The sequence below is a fragment of the Rhinoraja longicauda genome, chromosome 10 (assembly GCF_053455715.1).
Source record: "Rhinoraja longicauda isolate Sanriku21f chromosome 10, sRhiLon1.1, whole genome shotgun sequence".
NCBI classification, from domain to species: Eukaryota; Metazoa; Chordata; class Chondrichthyes; order Rajiformes; family Arhynchobatidae; genus Rhinoraja; species Rhinoraja longicauda.
This window is the reverse complement of record NC_135962.1, coordinates 37,817,850-37,844,448: the sequence shown is the minus strand read 5'-3', so window position 1 is coordinate 37,844,448 and position 26,599 is coordinate 37,817,850. Positions and strand designations below refer to the sequence as shown.

Genomic DNA, 26,599 nt, shown 5'->3' with positions numbered 1-26,599 from the left:
AGAGAAGGAATGGGTGACGTTTCAGGTCGAGACCTTTCTTCAGACTGATGTCAGGGGAGTGGACAGGATAGAGATAGAGATTCGATTGTGCTAAATTAGGGACGATAGCAAACAATGCAAATACAGGAGAGCAAACAGATTGATGAAATGGGCAAATACATGACTGGTACAATTCAATGTGTAGAAATATGAAGTAGGAAGAAGGAGTAAAACACAAGGTGCTGGAGGAACTCAGCAGGTCAGGCAGCATCTGTGGAGGGAATGGACAGGCAACGTTTTGGGTCGGGACCCTTCTTTAGACTTGGTCTGTTCCCTCCACATATGTTGCCTGACCCGCTGAGTTACTTCAACACTTTGCTTTTTGTTCAAGATTCCAGCATCTGCAGTCCTTTAGAAGGAGCAGTTTCCAGAAACCAGTACTCAAGCAAAACATTTTATAAACAGGTGGAAGGAGATGAGAAAACATTTTAATGCCATTTAAATTTTGCTTCTAACTCAATACTCCATTACAGAACTCTTTGCATTAATTTGCATAAGGAAAATGGTAGTTCAAAAACTCAAATTCGTGCAATGTCATTTTGGACAAAGAAATTCATTAATTAATAATGCTTAAAGACCGTAAAGAAGCAAAAATAATCATATCAGTGATAAGAGCAATGAAAATGAATTAAAGAACAGTGAAGGCAATTGCTGAGGTTCGTGTTACAGGTGATGTTTTTGGCATAAGGAAACTTTTCATGGGAAAATGACCCACAACAGAAAATGTCATGCAAGGGATTTACCAAGTTTTAAGAGCTCCGAATTCCTAGTAAATCTCTTGGAATAGAGCCATGGAATCATACAGCATGAAAAGAGACTATTCCACACATGCCAACCAGGATACCCCATCTAAACTAGTGTCATCCTGTATTTGGCCCATATTCTTCTAAACCTTTCCTATCCATGTACCTGTCCAAATGTCTTATAAATGTTGTTAATATACCTGTCTCCACTACTTTCTCTGGCAGCTTGTCCCATATACCCACCACCCTCTGCAGGAAAAAGTTGTTCCTCCGGTTCCTATGAAATCCCCTCTCACTTTAAACCTATGCCCATATAGTTCTTGATTTCCCTACCCTGAGAAAAAGACTCAATTCATTCATCTATCCTGCCATGATTTTAATTGGAATTCCAGGTTGATTTTGGGATATGCTCATCTTGTATGATAATTAGGCAGATTTCTAACTAAATGTGAGTTAATATGGACCAGCTTTTCCTTGCCACAGTGATAATAAGCTTTTTGCTCCAACAAGCTTAATACTGACTACACTAAAGCACTTACCAATTAGCTTCAGTGACATAGTTTCACCAGTGAGATAGCCTGGTGGCATTTTAAAAAAAAATTCAGCTCAGCATCTTTCGATAGCAACATTAATAATGACAAAATTCGGTTCAAGAGTCAAGGGTGTTTAGTTGCCATATGTCCCAACTGCAGAACTGTGAAATCCTACTTGCTGCAGCTTAACAGGCCTATGAACATGATGTACATAAATAATATATAATAAACAAAATTGCAATAAATAATAATCTCAATACTTGTGCAAAAATGGTGTGAAGTGCACCTTTAGTGCAACCAAAGACAGCCCATAGTTCATCAATTTGTTGTTTTTGACAAATAATTGCTTACTTGGCCAAGCTGAGAATTTCCAGAAGAAGATTTTTATTTCTTGTATCCACCGCTTCATTTCCTGTGTAAAGTTGGAAGGCTGAACGCTCAAAGAAGGGGAGCACCTTCGCTAATGCCCTCAGCTCCATGAGGTACAAGAAGTAAAGGTTTTGCAGTCTGCGGGGACCTTCTCCTGTGGTGATTTGTGCATCAAATCTCTGCTTAAATTCTGTTATGTTGTGCCCCCATTTTCTTTCGTACCAGGTATCTGTAAATGGAAGGTTTACTGCACATTGAAATGGACACCTTTAAGTTCCACACTTTATCCTCTTGCCTTAATTCTGACAGAAAATATCAGAATTTGTTTGAACAGCGGCACAGTTTTACACTTCCTACATCTGCATAATTATCACTGAAGCCTCCCAAGAATCATGGAGCTTTACAGCATGAAAATAGGCCCTGCAAATCAACTTGTCCTTGCTGACCAAGTTGGTATACAGGGCTAGTTCCATGTGCCTGCTTTCGGACTATTGCCCCCTAACTCCTTCCTATCCGTATATTTGTTCAAATGTCTTTTAAATGTTGTAAATGTATCCCCTTCTGTAGCTTCCCCGGCAGCTCCTTTAAGACAGGGGCTACTGTCTGAGAGAAAAAGTTGCTCCTGAGGTCGTTCTTCAATCTCTTCCGCCTCATTTTAAGCCTATGCCCTCTATTTTTATAATCCTCTACCCCAGGAAAAAACTGTGCTGTCCACTTCATCTTTGACCCTCAAACTCTTGTACATCTCAATAAGGTCACTCCTCCGTTTCCTGCAATGCAAAGGAAAAGGTCCCAAATCCTCAAAGTCATCTGGTGAAGGAAGCTTATATATTGCCCCAATGCCACTGGTTCAATCAAAGGTTTTCGATGAAGCATTTAGCATTTGGTAAGTTTCTATGCTTGATTAGTGTGTTGCAAAGCCCATAGAGAAGAGTAGTGTTGTGGTACATACCTTGCAACAGATATCGTGCACTGAGATGGATGTTGATGCTGGTGTGGAGTCCTGAAATGGTTCGATAAAATGATCTCTTCTCCAAACACAAATCTGAAATAGAAAGGTTTCGTTTCAGTCCTCGACAAGAATTGTTTTATTGATCGTGGAATCATTAAGAAAGTATGGCAGTCGGGAGTCATTTGGCTCATCAGGTCTTTCCCAGGTGAAAGTGAGTTGTCCAGCTTAGTCACAGCTTCCTGGGCTGGAAACATACCCAGCCACTCAGAACTCCTGGCTGAGTTTTAAATGTAATAATGACTTCTACCTCTCTTACCCTTGTTGGCAGTAGACTAGTGGGAGAGTCTAGAACCAGAGGCCACAGCCTCAGAATAAAAGGATTTACCTTTAGAAAGGAGATACGGAATTCTTTTAGTCAGAGGATGTGGAATTCATTGCCACAGAAGGTTGTGGAGGCCAAGTCAATGGATATATTTAAGGTGGAGATTGACAGATTCTTGAATAGTACAGGTGTCGGGGGTAATGGGGAGAAGGCAGGAGAATGGGGTTGAGAGGGAAAGATAGATCAGCCATGATTGAATGGCAGAGTAAACTTGATGGGCCAAATTGCCTAATTCTTCTGTTTCTACAATTAATGAACTCACTAACCGCTCTTTATTTATATTCTGTGCCTCGGCTAATAAAGAAAAGCACCATGTATTCCTTTGTAACCATCATATTGACCTCTTCTACTATCTTTGAGACTCTGGGCAAGTATTCCAAGGTTCCTTTGGTCAACCACAAAGCACAATACCCCTCCTCCAGGTGTATTCTCTAGCCTGGTTGCACTTTCTTTCACATCTCCCTAGATGAAATATCATTATTTCCAAATGCCCAGATCACATATAACTTCCTGTGGTCTATAAACTTTCCTTTTTGCTGTCGACCACTTTTCGGCTGATTTTGGTTTTATTCATTGTCACATGTATAGAGATGCAGTGAAAAGCTTGTTCAGCATGCTATCTGGTCAAATCATACTGTACACGAGCACAACGGAACCTCTTCTGGAACAGCACACAGAGATTCGCCATGTTGCAAATTCCAAGTCTTTGAAAGGTTTGCATCTCCTAAGGGGAGATGCAATCTCTTATTTTCTCACTCCAAGGCCCGGTGTTTTGGTGGCACTGGATCAATGAAGTAGGGGTTGGTGTCGGCTCCTTCCACCGCTGCTCTGTGCATCTGCTGCAGGCTGCGCTCATCTACACGCTCACCCGGCTGCTGTAGGGCCTCTAGTGGCCGTCTCCGCCAACACCATCACCCACGATTACGCACTGTCCGTTGCCTCCAGCATTAGGGTTAGAATGCATCATAACTTGGTTTGGCAACATCTCTGTCCAAGACCTCAAGGAATTGCAGCGAGTTGTGGATGTAGCCCAGTCCATTTCACGGATCAACCTCCCCACCATCGATTGCATCTACTCTTCACGCTGCCACGGGAAAGCAGCAAATATAATCAAGGACCAATTACACCCCAGTTATTCCCTCCTCTTCTCTCTCATGTTGGGCACAGACATACAAGTTTGAAACCATGTACCACCATGTCCCTGCTGTTATCAGACTATTGAACAGACCTCTCATAAGTTAAGGGTGTAGTTCCGATCACCCAACCTACCTCTTGTGGACCTTACACTTTTTTATTTTGCACTATCTCCAGCTGTAACACTATATTCAGCAATATCGTGATACATCTTCTGAAGTCAGGAGTCTGAATAAAGTTCCCAACCCAAAACTTCATCTGTCCATTTGTCTCCACAGATTTTGCCTGACCCACTGAGTTCCTCCAGCACTTTGTTTTATCAATATTCCAGCATCTGCAGTTTCTTGTATCTACACTAAATTCTCCATTCTGTTTATGTTACCCATTTCACCACCTGCTGTACTTGTGTATGGTTTGATTGTACAATGATTAAATACATAATATGATTTGATAGCTTGGAAAATGACATGTTTTACTGTGTCTCAGTACACATGACAATAATAAACAATATCTGGTCACTATTTCTGTTGCATCCCTTTTCGGTCCAGTAAAACAAACCTAACACGAATATAAAGCCTTTACTCCATTTTATTTTTGCCCTTTTCTGTAACCATGCTAAATATCATTGAGTTACCAAAAGTAAAATGCACACACATCCCATCCCATCCCATAACTCCACTTCCACTAAAACAAGCTGGAATCTCACCCTACTTGTTGGGCTTGCCTAAGAATGTTCACCTGATTGTAATTATAAATTCTGTGATCATATCATAGTTAAAATACAGGTGACTAAAATACTCTGTTATTACTGTTTTTATACATTTCAGAAAATGTTCCCAGAAAGGGATTTGCAATAACTTTACAATTTTAAAATATTGAAGTGCAATAAATATGTTGAAAGATATAGGTTGATTTATTCTTAAATGATTGTAGTTTCATTCACAGAAGTTTGTACGGGTGCCGAATTTAAATAGGTGCTGTTCTAACTGATAATGCAATCTGTAAAATAATTGGTTCACAAACCTGGCACACTGAAAAGATAAAGAAGATGCATTTACCTTGCAACCAACTGTAGAAGGTTCCACCTATTTGGGGAAAGGAGGGGAAAAAAATTTAAAATACTTACATTTTGATTTTTAATATGAACAAAAGCAAAGTCACTGAACCCTTAGAATGCTTAAAACCCCATGCCTTGCATAATGGGCTCAATCCAGATTATTATAGAAGTGATAAACTTCCCTTCACTCAGGTCTACATCCTACTTTCTCCACATAAAATCTCACTGCAAAAGAAATTCACTCCTAAAGCTACAATTATTAAATGGCTATGGCATAAAATTCACCAGCAATAGCACTTGAGCCAACTTTCAAACTGTATTGCTAATCTAGTGAAATAATATTAAAACAGTCCCTATTCTGCCAACCCACTGGAGTGGGTTGCAATAGGACAAATAAATTGTGACCTACAGATATTGTGCATGCTCATGGAACTGTTGTGATGTAATGTCTCATGGAACCATCCTTCTACTAGGAAAGTGTCTGCTGAGTTAGTTGAATGATACAACAAAACCAATATTATTACTTTAGGAGAAAACAGACATCATTTTCTTTCCACTGTGATAATGGATTTGCTGACATTGCTATTAAATCTGCCACTACATTCACAATCTTCCTCCATCACACAAAAAAAAATTGAAGTCCCAGCCCATTGCTCCATGCTTTTTGCTGCTAATGCAAGTTATAATAAAGCATTTCCAGAGATAACCTAACTTAGGAAACACATTAGGAGAGCTTCTTTTGTTTATAGGGGGGAGGTCTGTGTGTAGCAAAGACAGTTAACTATTTAAATAATGTGAAATAATTCACACATTTCAATTTATTTGATGTCCAAGGTCAGTCTATGCTGACAAATGCAAAAAGATTAGTAAACTATTATTACAGTGTTACAGCAAATGGATACCCGCCAACTTCAAAGGTTTCCAAATGTGGAATTTTACCCCACACATGATAAGTGAAGTAGACCATGTACCCTTCCACACTGCTGCTTTTATCTTTTTTGAATAATTTTTTTTTTTTTTAATATAAATGCCAAGGAAAGCTAAAAAAAATCATATATTTAAGAACAGTATTTCCCTAAAATAAAATACATGTATTTCATTGTGTTATACGGTGCTTTTTTAAAAATGCAGCATTGTTGAAATGTTCAAAGCCAGCATTGCAAAAGCCATCCAGAACTGCACTGCGATGCCAGTAATATCCAAGACTAAGCAAAACGAATTACCTTCATCTCCTGCAAAAGAAGAATGTACAAATTAAAAAGAATATTAAATCTCTTGTTAATCACGCTGCATAAATAAATGCAATCTGATTTTCAAATACCAAGCACGAAGTAGTACTCACCCTCATCTCTACATTTGTTCTACATTTGTATGCAGAATAATAGATACTGATATAAAACATAGCACATAGAACAGTACAGTACTTGAACAAGCCCTTTGGCCCACAATGTTCATGCTGAACATGATTCCACGTTAAATTAATATTCTCTGCCTGCACCTGATCCATATCCCTTCATTCCTTGCATATCCATGTTCCTAAAAGCCTCTTAAATGCCTCCACATACCCCTGGCAGCACGTTCCAGGCACTCACTATTCTCTGTGTAAAAAAAAAACTTGCCCCGAGCATCTGCTTCAAACTTTGCCCCTCTCAATTTAAAACTATGCAAGTAATAAAATAATTATAAGACAGCTATCTATTTCAGTGAATGGTACAAATTAACAGCATTGCAGGAACTCATACCACTCTCTGCTCCTCCAGTCAATGAAAATACATTAATCATTTAAAAATAAATAATATAGCCACTTAAAATATTCCAACCTGGAAATTGGATTATGGAAAATCTATGTGTGCTTGCTTTTGTGTATAAAAAAAGTGCATAGTGTGTAATTTTTGCTTATTTTGCACAATATCTGCTGACCTTAACCATTGTGAGATTCACTCTAATGTTGTCCTCATGTCAAGCTTATATTTTGTACATGCAGTGACATCATCAGTGGTAGAAATTTGATTAAAACACAATTTGTAACCTACACTATTATCATAAAGATCAACAAGGTGAAAAGTTGTGAAACTCGTGCGATTAAGAGTTTCTCCAGGATTTTGTTATTGTACGTTGAAAATCATCCCCTATAATTTTCTGAGGGTCCTGACCCAAAACGTCACCTATCCTTGTTCTCCTGAGATGCTGCCTACCCACTGAGCTACTCCAGCACTTTGTATCTTCTTTTGTTAACCGGCATCTGGTAGTCCTTGTTTCTACACCTCCCTATAATTTTTATTTCTGTATAGGTTCATTGCGGGCAAGCCACAGTCAGAAGTTTCTGTGAACAAGTAACCATGATTGCCAGATCCCTCTGTGCAAGTTTGAAGCCACTGTGATTGTGGATATCAGAGGCTGCTTGTAGCCATGGGACACTAACAACTCATTCCATTTGCTGCATGTTGTGTTAATTCCATCCCACCCTTGTATGATCTTATCCCATGGCAACCAACGCAACCTTCTCCCCAAAATCCAGGAACATAACTGCCCTGGCAGACCCATTGTTTCTGCCTGCTCCTGATTCACGGAAATGATTACCTCGACTCCATCCTATCCCCCCTGGTCCAATCTCTCCCGACCTATGTCCAAGATACCTCACATGCCCTTTGTCTCTTCAATGACTTCCACTATCCGAGCCCTAACTCCCTCATCTTTACTACGGACGTTCAGTCACTTTACACCTCCATCCCCCACCAGGAAGGGCTTAAAGCCCTCCGTTTCTTACTTGACCGCAGAACCATCCAATTTCCCTCTACTACTCCGCCTAGCAGAGCTGGTCTTCACCCTCAACAACTTCTCCTTTGACTCCTCCCACTTCCTCCAAGTCCAAGGCATAGCTACGGGCACCTGCATGGGCCCCAGCTATGCCTGCCTCTTTGTAAGGTACGTTGAACAATCCCTGTTCTAGGTGTTACCTCCTGCACCCATGCAGAACTCATGGATTTCATCAACTTCACCACCAATTTTCATCCTGCACTCAAATTTACTTGGACATATCCGACACCTGACTCCCCTTTCTTGACCTCACAGTCTCCATCACTAGAAATAGACTATTGACTGATGTCTATTGCAAACCCATTGACTCCCACAACTATCTCAACTACACTTCTTCCCACCCTGCTTCCTGCAAAGACTATCCCCCTACTCCCAATTCCTGTCTGCGCCGCATCTGCGCCCAAGATGAGGTATTCCATACCAGGACATCCAAGATGTTCTCATTCTTTAGGGAATGGGGGTTCCCCTCTCATCATAGGTGAGGCCCTCACTTGTGTCTCCTCGGTACCCCGTAGCTCCGCCCTTGCTCCCCCTCCCCCTAGTTGCAATAGTGACAGAGTCCCCCTAGTCCTTACCTTCCACCCCATCAGCCATTGCATACAACACATAATCCTCTGAAATGTCCGCCACCTCCAATGGGATACCACCACCAGCCACATTTTCCCATCTCCACTCCTTTCCGCCTTCCACAGAGACTGTTCCCTCCGCAACTCCGTGGTTAACTCATCCCTTCCCACCTGAACTACCCCTCCCCAAGTACCTTCCCCTGCAACCGTAGAAGATGCAACACCTGTCGCTATACCTCTGCCCTCGACTATGTCCAGGGACCCCGACAGTCCTTTCAGGTTCGACATAGGTTCACTTGCACCTCCTCCAACCTCATCTACTTTATCCGTTGTTCAAGATGTGGACTCATACATCGGCGAGACCAAACGCAGACTGGGTAATCGTTTCGCAGAACACCTTCGATCAGCCCCCCTGAACCTACCTGATCTCCCGGTTGCCGGACACTTTAATCCCCCTTCCCATTCCTAAACAGACCTTTTTGTCCTCGGTCTCCTCCATTGTCAGAGAGGCTAAACGCAAATTGGAGGAACAGCATCTCATATTTCGCTTGAGCAGCTTACAACCCAGTGGTGGGAATATTGATTTCTCTCACTTCAGGTAGCCCCAGCATTACCTCTCTCTCTCTATCCCTCCCCCACCCAAGTCACAGTAGCTTCTCGTTTTCACCCTACAAACAGCTAACAATGGCCTGTTTCCTTTATCATCGTTATTTTTTTGCATATATTTTATTTATTTATTGTTCTTTATCTCTCCACATCATCAGCTATTACTCTCATTTTGCTTATCTCTAACCAGTCTGAAAAAAGGTCTCGACCTGAAACGTCACCCATTTCTTCTCTCCAGAGATGCTGCCTGCTCCGCTGAGTTACCCCAGCTTTTTGTATCTATCTACTATCTGTTTAACGGGGCAACATTATCTTATGAAAAGTAGACTGACTTTCAACATCTCTGAAAGAGAGTATGTCGTGATAATGCTTTTGATTTATTACATCACAAAAAAAAACATGAAATCCAATATCTAGACTTTGATGGGCTAATAATTTTTACCTTGTAACTTTTGTCTTCATTCCTCAGAATTGCAATTCACACAGACACAGTCATGGACACAAACACCGATACAGACACAGACACACATACACACTCAGTGGCGAGTGCCTGGAACATACTGCTGGGGTGGTTGGTGAAGCAGATACGATTGTGGCATTTTAAAGACATTTGGATAAGCACATGGATGTGCAAGGAATGGAGGGATATGGATTATGTGCAGGCAGATAAGAGTTGGTCTTGTCGTCATATTCGGCACAGATATTGTAGGTGAAAGGGCCTGTTCTTGTGCTGTACTGCTTTGTGTTCACTGTTATATCTTTGCTCAAGATATGTGATTTTTTTTTAAATGTTCTTAGATTACCAAATCCAATTTTCCTTCTTGTAATGAAAAAAGTTCCTGAAATTAGCAGCAGTCAAAATTACAATCCCTCATTTTTTGTGAATATTTATGTTACATTTCTATGATATTTCCACCACATCAGAGAGCTGTACAGCATGAAAACAGGCTCTTCAGCCCTCCTTGTCCATGCTGACTGTTGGCATACTGCCCTACTCCCATTTGCCTGCATTTGGCTCATAGACCACTCATCATTTCCTATCCATACATCTGTCCAAATGACGCACCAATTTCCTTAGCTGTTCTTGTATTATAGCTTTATACTGCTCCATGAAAACTCACGCAAAAATGTGACCACTTATCATAGTTTAGTGCAAAAATAAAGGAAGGAATGTGAGCCATTCAGCCGCTTGAATCACTTTGGTTTAACGCTTCATTCTGTAACCTTTGATATCCTTACCAATAATAATCTATCAATCTTATTTTAAATTTCATTTAACTCAGCATCCTCAGCATATTGAAGGAGAATCTGAACCTAACCCATTCTAGATTATATTCAAACTGCACAAACTCAAATTTAAGATTATCTCCTCTTGTTCCAAATTCCCTGCTGGAGGTAATATTTCAGTCGATCCATTCCAGAAAATCCCTGAACCATTTTAAATATCTTGATTAGATCACTCCACTACCTTCATACCTCAACGTGCGTGAACATATGTGAACGTGCGGCTTTTCTTCAAAATTCTGTCCAAGGCCAAGATAGCAAAACACAAAGTACTGGAGGAACTCAGAGGGTCAGGCAACATCTGTGGAGGAAACATCAGAACCCTCCTTGAAACTCATACAAAATTTCAGATTGGGCCCTTTCTTCAGACTTGAGAATGGTCCTGACCCAAAATGTTGTCTGTCCATTTTCCTCCACAGAAACTGACTGACCCACTGAGTTCCTCCAACACTTTCTTTATTGCTCAAAAGTCCAAGCATCTGCAGTTTCTTGTGTCTCTGTGGAGCCAAAATAGCTTTCCTGAACATTGATGCTCAACCTTCAAACCAGTATTCAAAGTAGGTCATCGCTTTGTCACTTCTGGCCTTCAACCCACTTGAGGTAAGTATTATCTATTCATTGCACAAGTTTTTAATGGATCTGTCACTGTGGAAACCTAAATCCCTTTTGTGCCATCCCTCCTACATGATGAATATATTCGGATCTGTCTTTTTCAGATCTAACTTTACACTACTCATGATTGGATTATTATTTTGTGCTTGTATTTCTTGGTTTTTTTTAATGCATGTTTAATTTAATTAGATATGTTTTGGATTTAACATGCTTCTGTATATTTTTCCTCTGATCTCTCACTAAACATTCCAATGCAATCTTTGTAGAAATCACACAAGTTATTTCCTATGAAGTTCTACTATAGTTGTCGAAAACAGTTATTCTAAATATAATAATGTAATTCACATTTAACTCACCTCTGCCAGGAAACAGTGGGTTGAGTGGCCGTCGAACAGAGTTTGGCCTATGACAAAAGGAGAAATAAATCATTGCACAGAATTCTGCCATTTGGTGATTTGGATAAACTTTATACCGGGATCAGGAGCATTACTTACTTAAAACAGTTTTCGTCATAGATACTATTCCAGATTTTCCATGCTTCCCTGCCTTTATAACCAGTATAACGTTCAGGGTTGAGAAGCAGGTCCACGTACTCAGCATCCGGAGACTGTTCATCTGAGGAACAAGGTTGCATTTCACTCAAGGATTGATTTCACTTTCATGGTGCGAGGCAAATAATCTAGCACTAAACACTAGCAAGACAAAAGAAATAGTGCTGGACTTCAGGAAACAAAGAGCGGCTCCCACCCCACTTCATATAAATGGGGAGGAAGTGGAGAGGGTCTCCACCTTCAAGTTCCTAGGGACCACCATCTCCCAGGACCTCTCCTGGACTGCAAATACCAAGGCGGTAGTGAAAAAGTCACAGCAGAGACTGCATTTCTTAAGATTACTCCGGAAAAACAGACTGAAGGAGAATCTGCTGGTGACCTTCTACCGCTCCACCATCGAGAGCGTACTGGCATACTGCACCACTGTGTGGTATGCTGGCTGCTCGGCTGCAGACCAGAAGGCCTCCAAAAGGTCATCAGAGAAAATCATCGGCTGTCCACTACCTTCTCTGAAGAACATCACCAGCTCGCGCTGTCTGAACAGGGCCAGAGTCATAATCAAGGACAGCACTCATCCAGGACACGAATTGTTTGTTCTCCTGCCCTCTGGGAGGTGCTATAGGAGCCTAAGGGCCAGGACAAATCGACTCAAGAACAGTTTCTTTCCCTGGGCAATAAGAACAGTGAACGGAAGCACATGACTCGACTATTCTCATTTAAAAAAAAGAAACTTTCTTTTAAGAATTTTAAGTGTTTAACCCATTCATTATTTATTAGGTTTTTAAATTGGTTTTTATTTGATACTGGCATTTGTTGTGTTGGTTCGTATGTCTGTGCAATTGTCTTTGCACTGTCGCACTGTTATCAGCTGTAGCACTTCTAATTTCGTTGTACCTTGTGTACAATGACAATAAAGGCATATTATTATTATGAAAGAACAATTCCTCTAAGCTGATTGATAGAGCAATTTCATTCAAGAGAGTTTAATTGTCATATGTACTGGCAACAGAACAAAATTATTACTACTTGCTGCAGCTTTCCAGTTCCATTAATGCAACAACACATATAAATATACCATAATCAATAATGCAACACGTTAATAATCAGTAATACGAGGTAACCATAATAGTGCAAGACTGAAGTCAGAGGGGCAACTAAAGATGCAATCCTTAGTGGATTGTAGTTTCTGAGGTTATTGATTGGTGTTCAAGAGCCTGAAGGTTGCTGGAAAGAAGCTGCTCTTGAACCTGGATGTCACAATTTTCAGGCACCTTCTTCCCGATGGAAGTAGTGAGATGAGAATGTGGTCATTTAATTGGAAAGGCAGGACAGTTTGACTGTACATGCCTTGAAGATATCCTGTCTGAATAACATCAACAAAAGAAGGAACTTCTTCCAGGATGAGCACAACCCAAATCCATTAATACTGTTTGGCAAATATTCTCAATCCTCTCCAACATGTGCTGGGGAAGAGTCTCTACAAAATCTCTGGGCTTTGCCAAGTCCTATGGTGCCTCCATTGCTGTAAGATGTAAACACAGAAGACATTCGGGAACCTATAGTGTCATCAGTTCCCCATCGTTGCTCAGGTACAACCAGCAGAACACTTGCTTTTTATTGTCACCTTCACTTCAACTACTTTCAATAATCATATGCACTCCTGACCCACCGAGTCCATGCCAACCATCAATCACCTGTTTACACTAGGTCTACATTACCCCACTAGCTCATCCACTCTCTACACTGTAAGGGAAATTTACAATGACCAGCCTCTAACATATAATGAAGCTTTTCATTGTTTTGCAAACATCTGAATACGTGATTAGGTGCCTAAGGAATGAAATTAGAGTCCATTATGGAAGGTATTATGTTCAAGCTAATTGCACTGGATATCCTGGTATGCATATTAAATGAATTGTAGACATTTCTGGTGTAGCTATAGCACCACGATAGCTGCAATAGACTCTCCTGTGTAAATACAGAATCAGTGTCAACGCATATTCTAAAAATCAATATTGAAGTCTCACCATCAATTTCACAGAAGTTGTAGGTAGAGTCATCATGTCTGGTCCAGGCAAGCACGGCTTGCTTTGTTTCCTCACTGAAAAGTTAAGATTGGAAAAATGTTGTTGATCACACATGGCGCGGATTACCAGAAAGCAGTTAGATGATGGAAATTATATCATATCATATCATATATATACAGCCGGAAACAGGCCTTTTCGGCCCTCCAAGTCCGTGCCGCCCAGTGATCCCCGTACATTAATACTATCCTACACCCACTAGGGACAATTTTTACATTTACCCAGCCAATTAACCTACATACCTGTACGTCTTTGGAGTGTGGGAGGAAACCGAAGATCTCGGAGAAAACCCACGCAGGTCACGGGGAGAACGTACAAACTCCTTACAGTGCAGCACCCGTAGTCAGGATCGAACCTGTGTCTCCGGCGCTGCATTCGCTGTAAAGCAGCAACTCTACCGCTGCGCTACCGATTGAAAGATAGAGCAATGGAAACAGACCCTTTGGCCCACGGAGTCCACGACGACCATCAATCATCCATTCACACTAGTTCTACATTACCCCACTTTTCATCCGCTCCTAACACACTAGGGGCAATTTACAATGACCAATTAGCCTACAAACCAGCACATCTTTGCAATGTGGGAGGAAACTGGGGCACCCGAGGAAACCCAAGCGGTCGCAGGGAGAACGTGCAAGCTCCGCAAGGGCAGACCGGAGGTCAGGATTGAACCAAGGACTCTGGTGTTGTGAGGCAGCAGCTCGACCAGTGGTGCCACTGTACAGCCCAGTAGTAGTCCTAAACTTTCTGTCATGTTGGTATGGATTGTGGTGATTGTCAAATGATCTGGCCATTGGCAGCATGAGACCCAAAGGGTTTCAACTGACAACCCCATCTGCTGCATTGATCCTTTCAGTATCTGGCCCGGATCCAGGCAGAATTGCAAGCCAAGAGACAGAAGTGGGATTCCGTTCACAAGGGATTGTAACCAAGAACCCAAAATCTTTTGTATGACACGAAGGTTATAAAGGTGGATGGGGAGCCATCATGATTGAAGAGGAAAGCCTAAGCAAGAGAGGCCCAAGATTTCCTAACTGGGTTTTGACGAGTAAGGATTCGAGTTCTTTCTGGCAGTTGTCCTGCTGACCCTCCGCGAAACACAAGATCAAACCTGCAACCCACATGGGACAGGATTGTGGGAGGTATATGAATGAACATGGACGGTACAGTGGCACAGCTGGTAGAGCCGCTGGCTCACAGCACCAGAGACCCGGGTTCAATTCTGATCTAGGGGCCCATCTGTGTGAAGTGTGCACACTCTCCCGGTGACTGCACGGTTTTCCTCCGGATGTTTGAAGTTCCGGTTTCCTCCCACACCCCTAAAGACATGCAAGCTTGTCAGTTAAATGGCCTCTGCACTGCCCCTGGTGTTTACTGAGCAGGTGCAAGAATGAGATAACAGTACTAGTGTGAATGGGTGATCGATGGCCAGCATAGACTTAGTGGGCCGAACAACCCGCTTTCATGCTATATCTTTCACCCCAATCAATTTACAGGCCCATTGATTCAAAACACAATGATAAATAAACCATAATCAATCATGCAGTAAATTGAGGGTCACTAACACGAGGTAACCAAAATCAGATTGGAATTTACAGACAAGTCATTTGTGATATTCAAATTACCTCAAAGAATTGTTAACAGCACCAAGCTTCTCTGTCGTTTCACATTCACGATTTTGGGGAGAAATAGTATTTGCATCCTTGGTATACTGAAAGGTAACAGAATTGCAGTCAATGTTTCATCATGGTATTTTAGAAGGATATGGACAGACGAGGACAAATAGACAATAAACAATAGGTGCAGGAGTAGGCCTTTCGGCCCTTCGAGTCAGCACCGCCATTCAATGTGATCATGGATGATCATTCACAGTCAATAGCCTGTCCTGCCTTCTCCCCATACCCCCTGACTCCGCTATCATTAAGAGCTCCATCTAGCTCTCTCTTGAAAGCATCCAGATAATTGGCTTCCACTGCCTTCTGAGATGGATTCAACAATGGCTGAATGGGAGATACCAGAGGGTAACGGTTGACAATTGTATGTCAGGTTGGAGGCCAGTGTCTAGTGGAGTGCCCCAAGGATCTGTGTTGGGTCCACTGTTGTTTGTCATTTACATTAATGATCTGGATGATGGTGTGGCAAATTGGATTAGTAAATATGCAGATGATACTAAGATAGGTGGAGTAGTTGATAGTGAGGTAGATTTTCAAAGTCTACAGAGAGACTTGGGCCTTTTGGAAGGGTGGGCTGAAAGATGGCAGATGGAGTTTAATGCTGATAAGTGTGAGGTGCATTTTGGTAGGACAAATCAAAATAGGACGTACAGGGTAAATGGTAGGGAATTGAGGAATGCAGTGGAACAGAGGGATCTGGGAATAACTGTGCATTGTTCCCTGAAGGTGGAATCTCATGTGGATAGGGTGGTGAAGAAGGCGTTTGGTATGCTTGCCTTTATAAATCAGAGCATCGAGTATAGAAGTTGGGATGTAATGTTGAAATTGTACAGGGCATTGGTGAGGCCGAATCTGGAGTATGGTGTGCAGTTCTGGTCGCCAAATTATAGGAAGGATGTCGACAAAATGGAGAGGGTACAGAGGAGATTTACTAGAATGTTGCCTGGGTTTCAGCACTTAGGCTACAGAGAGAGGTTGAACAGGTTGGGTCTTTATTCTTTGGAGCGTAGAAGGTTGAGGGGGGACTTGATAGAGGTTTTTAAAATTTTGAGAGGGACGGACAGAGTTGACGTGGGTAGGCTTTTCCCTTTGAGAGTGGGGAAGATTCCAACAAGGGGACATAGCTTCAGAATTGAGGGACAAAGGTTTAAGGGTAACATGAGGGGGAACTTCTTTACTCAGAGGGTTGTGGCTGTATGGAATGGGCTTCCGGTGGAAGTGGTGGAGGCTGGCTCGATTTTATTATTTAAGAGTAAATTGGATAGGTATATGGATAAGAGGGGATTAGAGGGTTATGGTCTGAGTGCAGGTAGATGAGACTAGGTCAGGGAGAATGGTCGGCGTGGACTGGTAGGGCCGGACAGGCCTGTTTCCATGCTGTAGTTGTTATATGTTATATGTTATATATGAGGCAGAGAATTCCACAGATTTACAACTCTCTGACTGAAAAAGTTTTTCCTCCTCTCCGTTCTAAATGGCCTACCCCTTATTCTTAAACTGTGGCCCCTGGTTCTGGACTCCCCCAATAGGACTAACTTAGATGCGTCCATCTCCATGACATATTTCTCAGGTAGTTCAAAGCATAATTTAATCATGAATTAGGGCATTGAATACCAAGTGCCGGAGTAAATCGGCGGGTCAGGCAACATCTGTGGAGAACATGGATAGGCAACATTTTGGGTTAGAACCCATCTTCAGATGGAAACATCGCCTATCCATACTGTGGCTGAAGAAGAGTTCAAACCTGAAACATCACCTATCCATATCCTCCAGAGATGTTGCCTGACCTGTTGAGTTATTCCGTGACTTGGTGTTCTGTGAAAGATTCCAGCATCTGCAGTTCCTAGTGTCCACAGAAAATGAGACAAGCTGCTACATAGTTTGATGAGAGAAACTGTGTGTAGTTCTGCTCGCCCAATTACAGGAAGAATGTGGAGACTTTGGAGATGGTACAGGGAGGTTTACCCGAATGATCCCTGGATTAGGGGGTATTACCTACAGGGAGAGGTTGGATTTCAATCGTTGAAGGGAGGTCTGATAGAAGTACATAAAATGACGAGAGGCATAGAGGAGATAGACAGTCAGAACATTTTTCCCTAGATGGAAATGTCAGAACTAGAGGGCATAGCTTTAAAGTTGTAGGAGAGAACTGCAGATGCTGGTTCAAACCAAAGATAGACACAAAATGCTGGAGTAACTCAGCAGGACAGGCAGCATCTCTGGATAGAAGGAATGGGTGACATTTTGGATCGAGGCCCTTCTTCAGACTGAATCAGGGGAGAGGGAGATACAGAGATAAGGAAATGAAAGGTGTGAAAATGAGACAAAGGGGGTGGAGATCAAGGAAAATGTATAATAGATCAATGTTAGCGAGGAGAAGGTAACAACAAAGCAAACAGATATAAAATGTAAACAAGGACAGTCACACTAGTCAGAGAACTGGGAAGGAGGGAGGGATGGAAAGAGAGGGAAGGCAATATTCATACTGCTGGGGTGTAAAGTGCCCAAGCGAAACATGAGGTGTTCTTCCTCCACTTTACACTGGACCTCACTCTGACAATAGAGGAGGCCCAGGACAGAAAGGTCATTGTGGGAATGGGAGGGGGAGTTAAAGTCTTTCGGATCAGGTAGGTTTAGGCGGACTGAGCGTAGGTGTTCAGCAAAATGATTGCCGAGCCTGCGCTTGGTCTCGTCGATATGTAGGAGTCCACAACTGGAACAGGCAGAGGTTCCCTTGTACCTCCCCACAGCACATAATCCTCTGGCAATTTTGCCACCTCCAACGGGATCTGACCACTAATCACATTTTCCCATCTCCACCCCTTTCCGCTTTCCGCAGAGACTGTTCTCTCCGCAACTCTCTGGTTAACTCGTTCCTTCCCACCCAAACCACCCCGTCCCCAGGTACCTTCCCCTGCAACCGCAGGAAATGCAACACCTGTCGCTATACCTTCCCCCTCGACTCCGTCCAAGGACCCCGACAGTCTTTTCAGGTGATCCAGAGGTTCACTTGTACCTCCTCCAACCTCATCTACTGTATCCGCTGTGAAACAGCTCTTCTCAGTCTGCCTAAACCTACTTGATCTCCTGGTTGCTAAACACTTTAACTCCCCCTCCCATTTCCACACTAACCTTTCTGTCCTGGGCCTCCTCCATTGTCAGAGTGAGGCCCAGCCCAAGTAGGAGGAACAACACCTTATATTTTGCTTGGGCAGCTTACACCCCAGCAGTATGAACATTGACTTCTCTAACTTCAAGTAACGTTTGCCTTCCCTCGCTCTCCATCCCTCTTAAATTAATTAATTACAATTAAACCAAATGGTGCAGTTCAAAGCAGTGGAAAATAATATAACAAAAGCTTTGAGATGTATTTGGATCTATAAATGATATTATTGCCCTGTTCTTTATTCCTGACATTGATAATCATTGCTGATAATCTAGTCATTATAATCTTGCACAAAATGCATTTCACCTTAACATCTCCACAAATCAATGGCAGCAATTAAAGAAGGGAGCTCACCCCAACTTTCTCAAGGGAAACTTTGTGTGGGCAATATGTGTTTGCTTTACCAATGAATGCCCCAAATAAATAATCAAAAGTAAATTTAATCTAGTTTTAGAACAATGATCCACAGGTAAGAATAGAGTTTGAATGAAAAAAGTATTTAAAATTATGCAGCAATTCAATAAAACAATAACACATGTTCGATTAACTTTTTTTGTAACTTTGTTATCACCAGAAACATGGCAATGCTTTGTGTACTGCTTAGGTGAGGTCTGCTGGGTGATTTTACGGATTATGTGCAAAACAAAGAATTTCACTGTACCTTATGTGACAATAAAGTATCTTTGAATTAAATTGATAATGCAGCATAAAATAAAATATAAATTATTCCAAATATCATACCTTAAAGCTTTCAGATCTAATTCCTGCTGGTACATCATTCTGCAGAGAAAATAATGCATTTTGTAACGTCAATTAAAATGAAAAATGTGTCAAATGCAGATGTGTTCAGATTTTTATGCCAGGCTATAGATTGTCCATAATTTATCAAACTCTGTTTAAATAATTACACAGGGTTCCTGATGCTATTACCCTGGTCTTTTATTTCTTCTACGTTTACCTTTTTCCTTTTACATAATGCATAATTTAAAAAAGGTTTCAAGAGGTGATGATCTTACTGGTTCACAAGGTTTAACAGCACAATCCCTCAGTCCACAGTGGCTGTTATCTGACCAGAAAGGGCAAGGCTTCTTCAAGTTGACCTTGAAACGTAAAATAAACTATTTAATATACCATTCTCATTAAATTATCAGAGACTTGCATAAAAGCTTTGCAGAAGGTACAAAAGAGCTTACCTTGTAATATCTGAAATAATCATTTTTGAGAAGTTCTTGAAGTTTGGGGAATAACTTCTCGTTGTTAAATTCTTGAATAGTTTCAACATTACAAGTACAGTCTTCAAGGTGTCCAGTTACCTAGAATTAGAAATTTTATATATATATTACGATGCAATTTGCAAATGATCTGAAGTACAGTCAATGCCCTGAGAATAGACTGCTTGTTTCAGGAAGGAAATGCAGATGCAGATTTACACCAAAGATAGACACAAAATGCTGGAGTAACTCAGCAGGACAGGCAGCATCTTTGGACAGAAGGGTGACATTTCGGGTCAAGACCCTACTTCAGTCCGAAGGGTCTCGACCCGAAAATTCACCCATTCCTTCTCTCCAAAGATGCTGCCTGTCCCGCTCTTTTCACTTTGCTTTCCCAATAAAAATCACTTAACAATAGTGCATGGCTGGCTAGAGTCAATGACAGCAGAATACTTCTGACTTCACCAAAACTGTGGCATGGTGGCATAGCTGCTGCCTCAGTGCCAGAGATCTAGGGTCGATCTTGACCTCAGGTGCTGTCTGTATGGAGTTTGAACATTCTCTGCATGACTGCTGGGTTTCCTCTGGATGCTTCGGTTTTCTCCCACATCCCAAAGAAGTGCAGGTTTGTAGGTTAATTGGCTTCTGCAAGTTGCACCCTCTCCCCTCCCATATGCAGGAAGTGGATGAAAAAGTGGGATAACATGGAACTGGAGATCAATGGTCGACGTGGACTCAGTGGGCCAAAGGCTTGTTTCCATGCTGTATCTCTAAGTAAAAGTTGCGGACATAGACAAAGTTTGCTGATTTTATGAATACACTAACCAAGAAAAGAGCTGGCATAATCAAGCCACACAGTGATATGCTCTTATTTGTATTTCACTTTTTGTTGCTCCATCAAACTTCTGTAACCAGACTGCTGATTAGATTCGTAAATCGACATGAAGTAGTTCGACCAAGTTCAGATCAGCTTTCACAAGTTTTGAAGAGGGAATCTCATTGTCATGATTAAACTCCAACTCATTCACCCAGAATTCAGAAATCCAGAGCTTTCCCCGTTGAAACACCTGTTCTTAAAATCCATGTTATAGAGTCTTACAGCATGATAACAGGCCCTTCAGCCTAAGCCATCCATGCCGACCATTTGCCTGATTTTCCCCTTATCCCTCAAAACCTTTCCTATTCATGTACCGTCCAAATATCTTTAGATTATTTTTATTGCACCCTGCCTCAACTGTTTCCTCTGGCAGCTCATTCCATATCCCTACCACAGTTGCCCCACGGACTCCTTTTAAATCTTTCCACTCTCTAACCCACTATCTCTGGTGGGCTCAAAAATACCACAAGCAAGCCATCTCTGATCATTTCTTTAAAAAATCAACCTCCACCCACATTCTCCTCAAAACCCCATCCATCCCTTCTGCCTGGAACTTCGCAAGAACAGAGATGTGAAGACTTGGATGTTTGAGGGGGCAATGTGAGCAGATTTAAAGGGAAAAGTGTAGACTTGTAACAAAGTGAGAGGAGCATTGACAATGTCAGCTATCTAGAAGGTTAGGGAGGGAAAATGAATGGTGCACAGCTCAGTGGGAATAGGGTTGAGAGAGCAGGAAATGGCTGCATGGGTAAGATGAGATCATGTTTGCAACCTCACTATAAAACTGAAACACCTCCCACTTGTGCAAGCCACAAACCTTCTACCCACACTTTGCACTTTCCGAAAATGAACCAGAGCATTTACAAATTTGACATTATATCTGATTTCAAGATGAGTTGTGCATGGTATGTCTGCATTATCTTTACGACTGCCTACACCCACTTTTGTATCATGGTTATTCTGCCCTTGCCTCAACTCCTCTGCTGCTGAAACTTTCATCTGTATCTTTTAACCTCAAGATTTAGCTATTGCAATGCCCTCCAAGCTCACTAACACATGGCTAAAATCATTCCAAAACTCTATGCCGATGTTCTGATTCAAGATAGATCTTGAGCAAAACATAAAGTGCTAGAGAAACTCACCGGGTCAGGCAGCATCTGTGGAGGGAATGGATGGCCAACATTTGCATTGGAACCCTTCTTTTAGACTCATGTTAGGTCATGCTAGCCTTGTGCTCGTGTTGGATAATGAACACCGCCTGCTGGGAAACTAATGCCTCAGTTTTTAAATTCTCACACTTGTCTTAAAATCCTTCCTTATACTTGCCCATCCCCTTTGAAATATCAGTGGTTCTCCAAAGGTAGCCTATGATCATCCTTAATTCCAAATCACTCCTCAGAGTTTGCACTTTCCCCAGCGTGCTTTTACTCCTGATGCTCCGTTTTCTTCCCCCACCCCAAAGACGTGCATTGATTGGCCTCTGTAAGTTGCCCCCAGTGTGTGAGGGGTGGATGAGAGAGTGGGATAATATAGAACCAGTGAACGAGTTGCTGTTGACTCGGTGGGCCGTAAGGCCTGTTTCCATGCTGTATCTCTAATATAAATGTTTAGGAAGCAGCTGCACCGAAGTTAGTCACATAAAGCTGGAGTAACTCAGTGGGTCAAGCAGCATCTTTGGAGAAAAGGAATGGTGGCATTTCGGGTTGAGACCCTTCTTCAGACTGAGAGTCAGGGGAGAACGGGAAAATATGAAAAGGTATAGTGCAAATTAATGAAAGAAAATTAATGAAGGAAAATGAGTTTGTTTCTCCAACATTAACTTTAATTTAACAAAACCCTGGAATTTCCTCCCTTCATTTCTTATGTACCTCAACATGCTCATTTAATCCTATTTATTTTATCAAGCTTTTGATCATCCACTCTAGTATCTCCCTGCATGACCATGTAGTATCAGATGCTCCTGTGAATTGCCTTAAGATGTTGCAGTAAGCCAAACATGCAATAGAGATAGAGACACGAGGAACCACAGATACTGCAACGCTGACCAAATCAAAGTGCTGGTGAAGCTCAGCAGGCAGGCAACATTTCGGGATGGAACATACCATCGACATTTTGGCTCAGGACCCTCCTTAAAAATGTTGCTGACTTTATTCCCATTCAGACGGTCTACATCTATAAAGATGTCTAAACTGAGCATGATAAAGACTTGTGTAATGCCATCACATGACTGCAGACTACACAAAGCATAACTTTTACCATCAGCAGCACGCTGCCAGGTATTCAAGATATCCTCTGCGGTTTGATTTTCTTTTTAAACAGACTGCCTTGCAAAGAAAAGCACTTGCAAGGTTTATCAATGACGAAATAAGAGACTGGGATAAAAATGGCAAATATTTAATTTAACATAGGGGGAGCTGAATCTGTGGTCCCTGTCCCCCATCTCTATGTGGATCTGAATTTTTCTTAAAATTTAAACACATGGCAGAAATGAAGGATAAGGAAAAAAGTGTCAATACACTTGTACATATCCATTGATTTATCACTGCAACTCCATAAGGTAGCATGGATGTGGGGAATTGACATTTGAATTTTTTCATAAAAATTATAAAAACTCTTTTCTGTTCAAATCTAATTTGGAAGTAGTTCAAACAAATTCCTATCACATCAAAACTCCCTTAAAAACATTAAATTCCGAGCAGTAGTTCAAGGCAGCAATATTATAGTTAATGACATTTTGGCATCTTAGGGCAGATAACGCCACCTTAAGATGTCAAGCAAGACGATGTTGGCCGAGCATTTGCACACCACACCTGTTGAGCAAGGTTATAGATAATATTTTTTAAAAATTAGACTTCTAGCAATATTTGCATATTTTGATTTCATTCAAATTGAAAAAAAAACAATGACGAATCCAAGGCGACGCTTAGATGTTATTTTTAATCAGTTGTTTTTAAAATGCAAATTTTCTACTTAAAATCAACACAAAAAGTTGATTTACCGTCGTATTGAAGTTAACATCATGAACAACCTTGCTGCGATTAAACTTTAGCTTGCTAAAATATTGATATATTTTTTGCCCCTAATCACTCAGATACTTCTAGACTTCTAGATTGAAATTGAGATTGAAAACATGAACGTTCAGTGCAGTGAGTTCCTATCACAACCATTTTGTAAAATAAAAATTTGAGAATGTATCGATTAACAAAGCATATAGTTTGTCTTTAACCAACGTGCTATATGTGTAACATTGCTCTCCCTAAAAACGTGGATTGGTTTGATCAAAATAACTCATTTTCAAACATACATGATTAATTGTTCCTTAAAGGAAGTTACATTCAAAGTGATATGAGTGAGTTAAAGTGAAGGCTCCACTTGTGTGGCTTCCAAATTCAAGTTAAGATTTCATTTGGGTTTGTTGATTTTGCTAAAGATTAAACGTTGCAATTGGCTTCAGAGGACCACTATTTATCAAAGAAGGCTCATACAGACATTGTGACACAAAAGTGCCATTCACACAGTGTACCTGTCCTGATCAGAAACAAGTTTGTCTGCCAAACCTCACCTTGGTGCACTCAGATTATGACCCTTCAAGTGAAGTTCCAAAACACATTTGCTCAAGTACACAGACAGGAAAGGTTGAGAGGGATATGGGCCAAACATGGGTAAGTGGGACTAGCTTAGATTAGGCATCTTGGTTGCCATGGTCCAAAAGGCCTGCTTCTGTGCTGTCTGTTCAAGGACTATGCATATTAAATATTTTGAGAGTTTCTGCCTCTAATTTCATCCAATTGCTAGTCCTCTCTGGGTGTTCATTCCCCTCATTCCTTCCCAATTCTACAATTCATGCAAAGAGAAATGGTCCTTCCTACCTACTCTCTAGGTAGCTCATTTTGCACACTTCAACTCTCCTTAACTCTTAGGTTATAAAGAAAACAACCCTAGCCTTTCCTCGCAGCGACCATTTTCTATTACCATCAAGAATCTCCTCTGTAACCTCTACAGTCCAATCGCATCTTTCCTGTAATTCAGTGCCTAAAATTGTGTGCACTACTCAAACTGGGTTCCCACTTTATATATAATTCTAGAATAACCTCAATGCTATTGTATTCCATTGCTTCCACTAATAAAGGAAAATGTCACTTTGCCTTTCCAACCACCATATCGACCTGTCCTGGTACTTTTAGGATCTGTAGACATGATCACTAATCTTCCCAGTAATCTCCCATGTTTCATGTATTCCTTTGCCTTTTTGTTCTATTCAAAATCTGTTGCCTCACATTATATTTAAATTAAATTCTACTTATCTTTTTTTACTCAGTTAACTAATGCTTTGAAATCATCCCACAGGCTGTGCTTTCCTCCACAATTTCAACCAGTTTTTGTATGATCTGCATTCAATATCAGGCTAGCTGCATACGATACCCTCATGATTAAATCGCCAAAACAATCTCCAGAAGCTTTTACTCACCTGAAGGCCTGTAGTGCTCCAACCACTATCTATTATGATAGCCACAAAAATGCTGGGGTAACTCCGTGGGCCAGGCAGCATCTCCAGAGAAAAAGAATAGGCGAAGTTTCGAGTCGAGACCCTTCTTCAGACCTGAAACGTCCCCTATTCCTTTTCTCCAGAGACACTGCTTGACCCGCTGAGTTACTCCAGCATTTTGTATCAATCTTCGGTGTCAACCAGCGCCTGCAGTTCCTTCCTACACTATTTATTGGGAATTATAGATGGAATTTTGTTGCAGAAAATTAACTAATAACTTTATAAACAACTATTGGGAATTATTTGTAGAAGGAGTCTTGTTGCTGTTGGTCACTAGATGGTGAGTGTAGGAAAAAAATACATTCTGATCGTTGGGAGCGACATCTCCAACCAAATTCATTTAGCGTACCCCACCACACTGAAGTTGAACTGTAAACTCCACGCCCTCCTCCCAAACACTGAGGCCTCTCGGCGAACTCTCCCCGTTGGTTCCAGTGAGACGGGCTAATCTAACCTGCCACATCCGTCTGATGTGATTCGATGGCCCAGATGCAACTCTGACAATGTAGAAATTCAAAGTTGTTCCCTATTTCAGTTTCCACGTTTGAGTTGGAAAAGTAGCATGGGAACAACGCCTTTGTTCACTCATTCATGCTGGTGGAGCCGTCGCAGGTATAGCCCAAAAGATAAATAACACACATCATGTTTTAAACCGCACGCGGATAAGCAGGTAAATTACGAAGTAAGGGCGAAATATATTTAGAGAAGCAAGAGAGGAAATTGCAGACGCTGTGACGACTGAGAAGGGTCACGACCAGAAACATCACCTATCCATGTTCCTGACCCGCTGAATCACACTAGCACTTTGTGTCCTTTTGACTATTATTTTCAAACCTGGCTTGACACAGGAGTGGCGCTGAAGGGTTTGAGAACTGTAAACACTTTGTTGTCATTTAAAAAGGGATAACGTGAATCTGCACAACATCTACATAACGTGAATGAACCGTACACAACACTAATGGTTCCTGCCTAATTTCAGTGCAGGTCAGATCATTTGAGATAGGCACAAAAAGCTGGATAACTCAGGCGGTCAGACAGCATTTCTGAAGAAATGAATAGGTGATGGTTCATGTCGAGACCCCTACTCAGACTATTAGATCTTCAGATTATTGGAATCGATTTTGAAGGATTCTATCACCCTTCATTATGAGAGGCACAGAATACTCGGGGATAGTCGGCATGGGCTATTAAGGGGAAGGTCCTGTCCTATGTATGTTTCAGGAGATAACAAAAATGACTAATCAGGGCGATGATCAGTCCCAGGTGAGCGATGGATCCAAGTAGTAAACTCTCATGGGTTTGTTACCATGCATCAGGTTCTGGTCGGCAACTTGAACGCCCAGGAATAAGAGTGGTAGACATTGTCCAGTCCATCATAGTTACTGACCTCTCCACCA

At 41.5% G+C, this 26,599-nt stretch overlaps 1 protein-coding gene across 1 annotated transcript in view; it reads right to left on the bottom strand.

The window, feature by feature from the left end:
- The window catches only part of ero1a (endoplasmic reticulum oxidoreductase 1 alpha), a 32,229-nt gene that overhangs the window by 3,759 nt on the left and 1,871 nt on the right, over positions 1-26,599 (bottom strand). The window contains exons 2-12 of the mRNA XM_078406686.1: positions 19,762-19,881; positions 19,585-19,668; positions 19,310-19,348; positions 15,355-15,440; positions 13,673-13,746; positions 11,589-11,709; positions 11,451-11,497; positions 6,433-6,441; positions 5,211-5,237; positions 2,637-2,729; positions 1,667-1,913 (exon numbers count right to left, since the gene is read on the bottom strand). Coding sequence (XP_078262812.1) covers positions 1,667-1,913; positions 2,637-2,729; positions 5,211-5,237; positions 6,433-6,441; positions 11,451-11,497; positions 11,589-11,709; positions 13,673-13,746; positions 15,355-15,440; positions 19,310-19,348; positions 19,585-19,668; positions 19,762-19,881 — 947 coding nt within the window. The remainder of the gene's footprint in view (positions 1-1,666; positions 1,914-2,636; positions 2,730-5,210; positions 5,238-6,432; positions 6,442-11,450; positions 11,498-11,588; positions 11,710-13,672; positions 13,747-15,354; positions 15,441-19,309; positions 19,349-19,584; positions 19,669-19,761; positions 19,882-26,599) is intronic.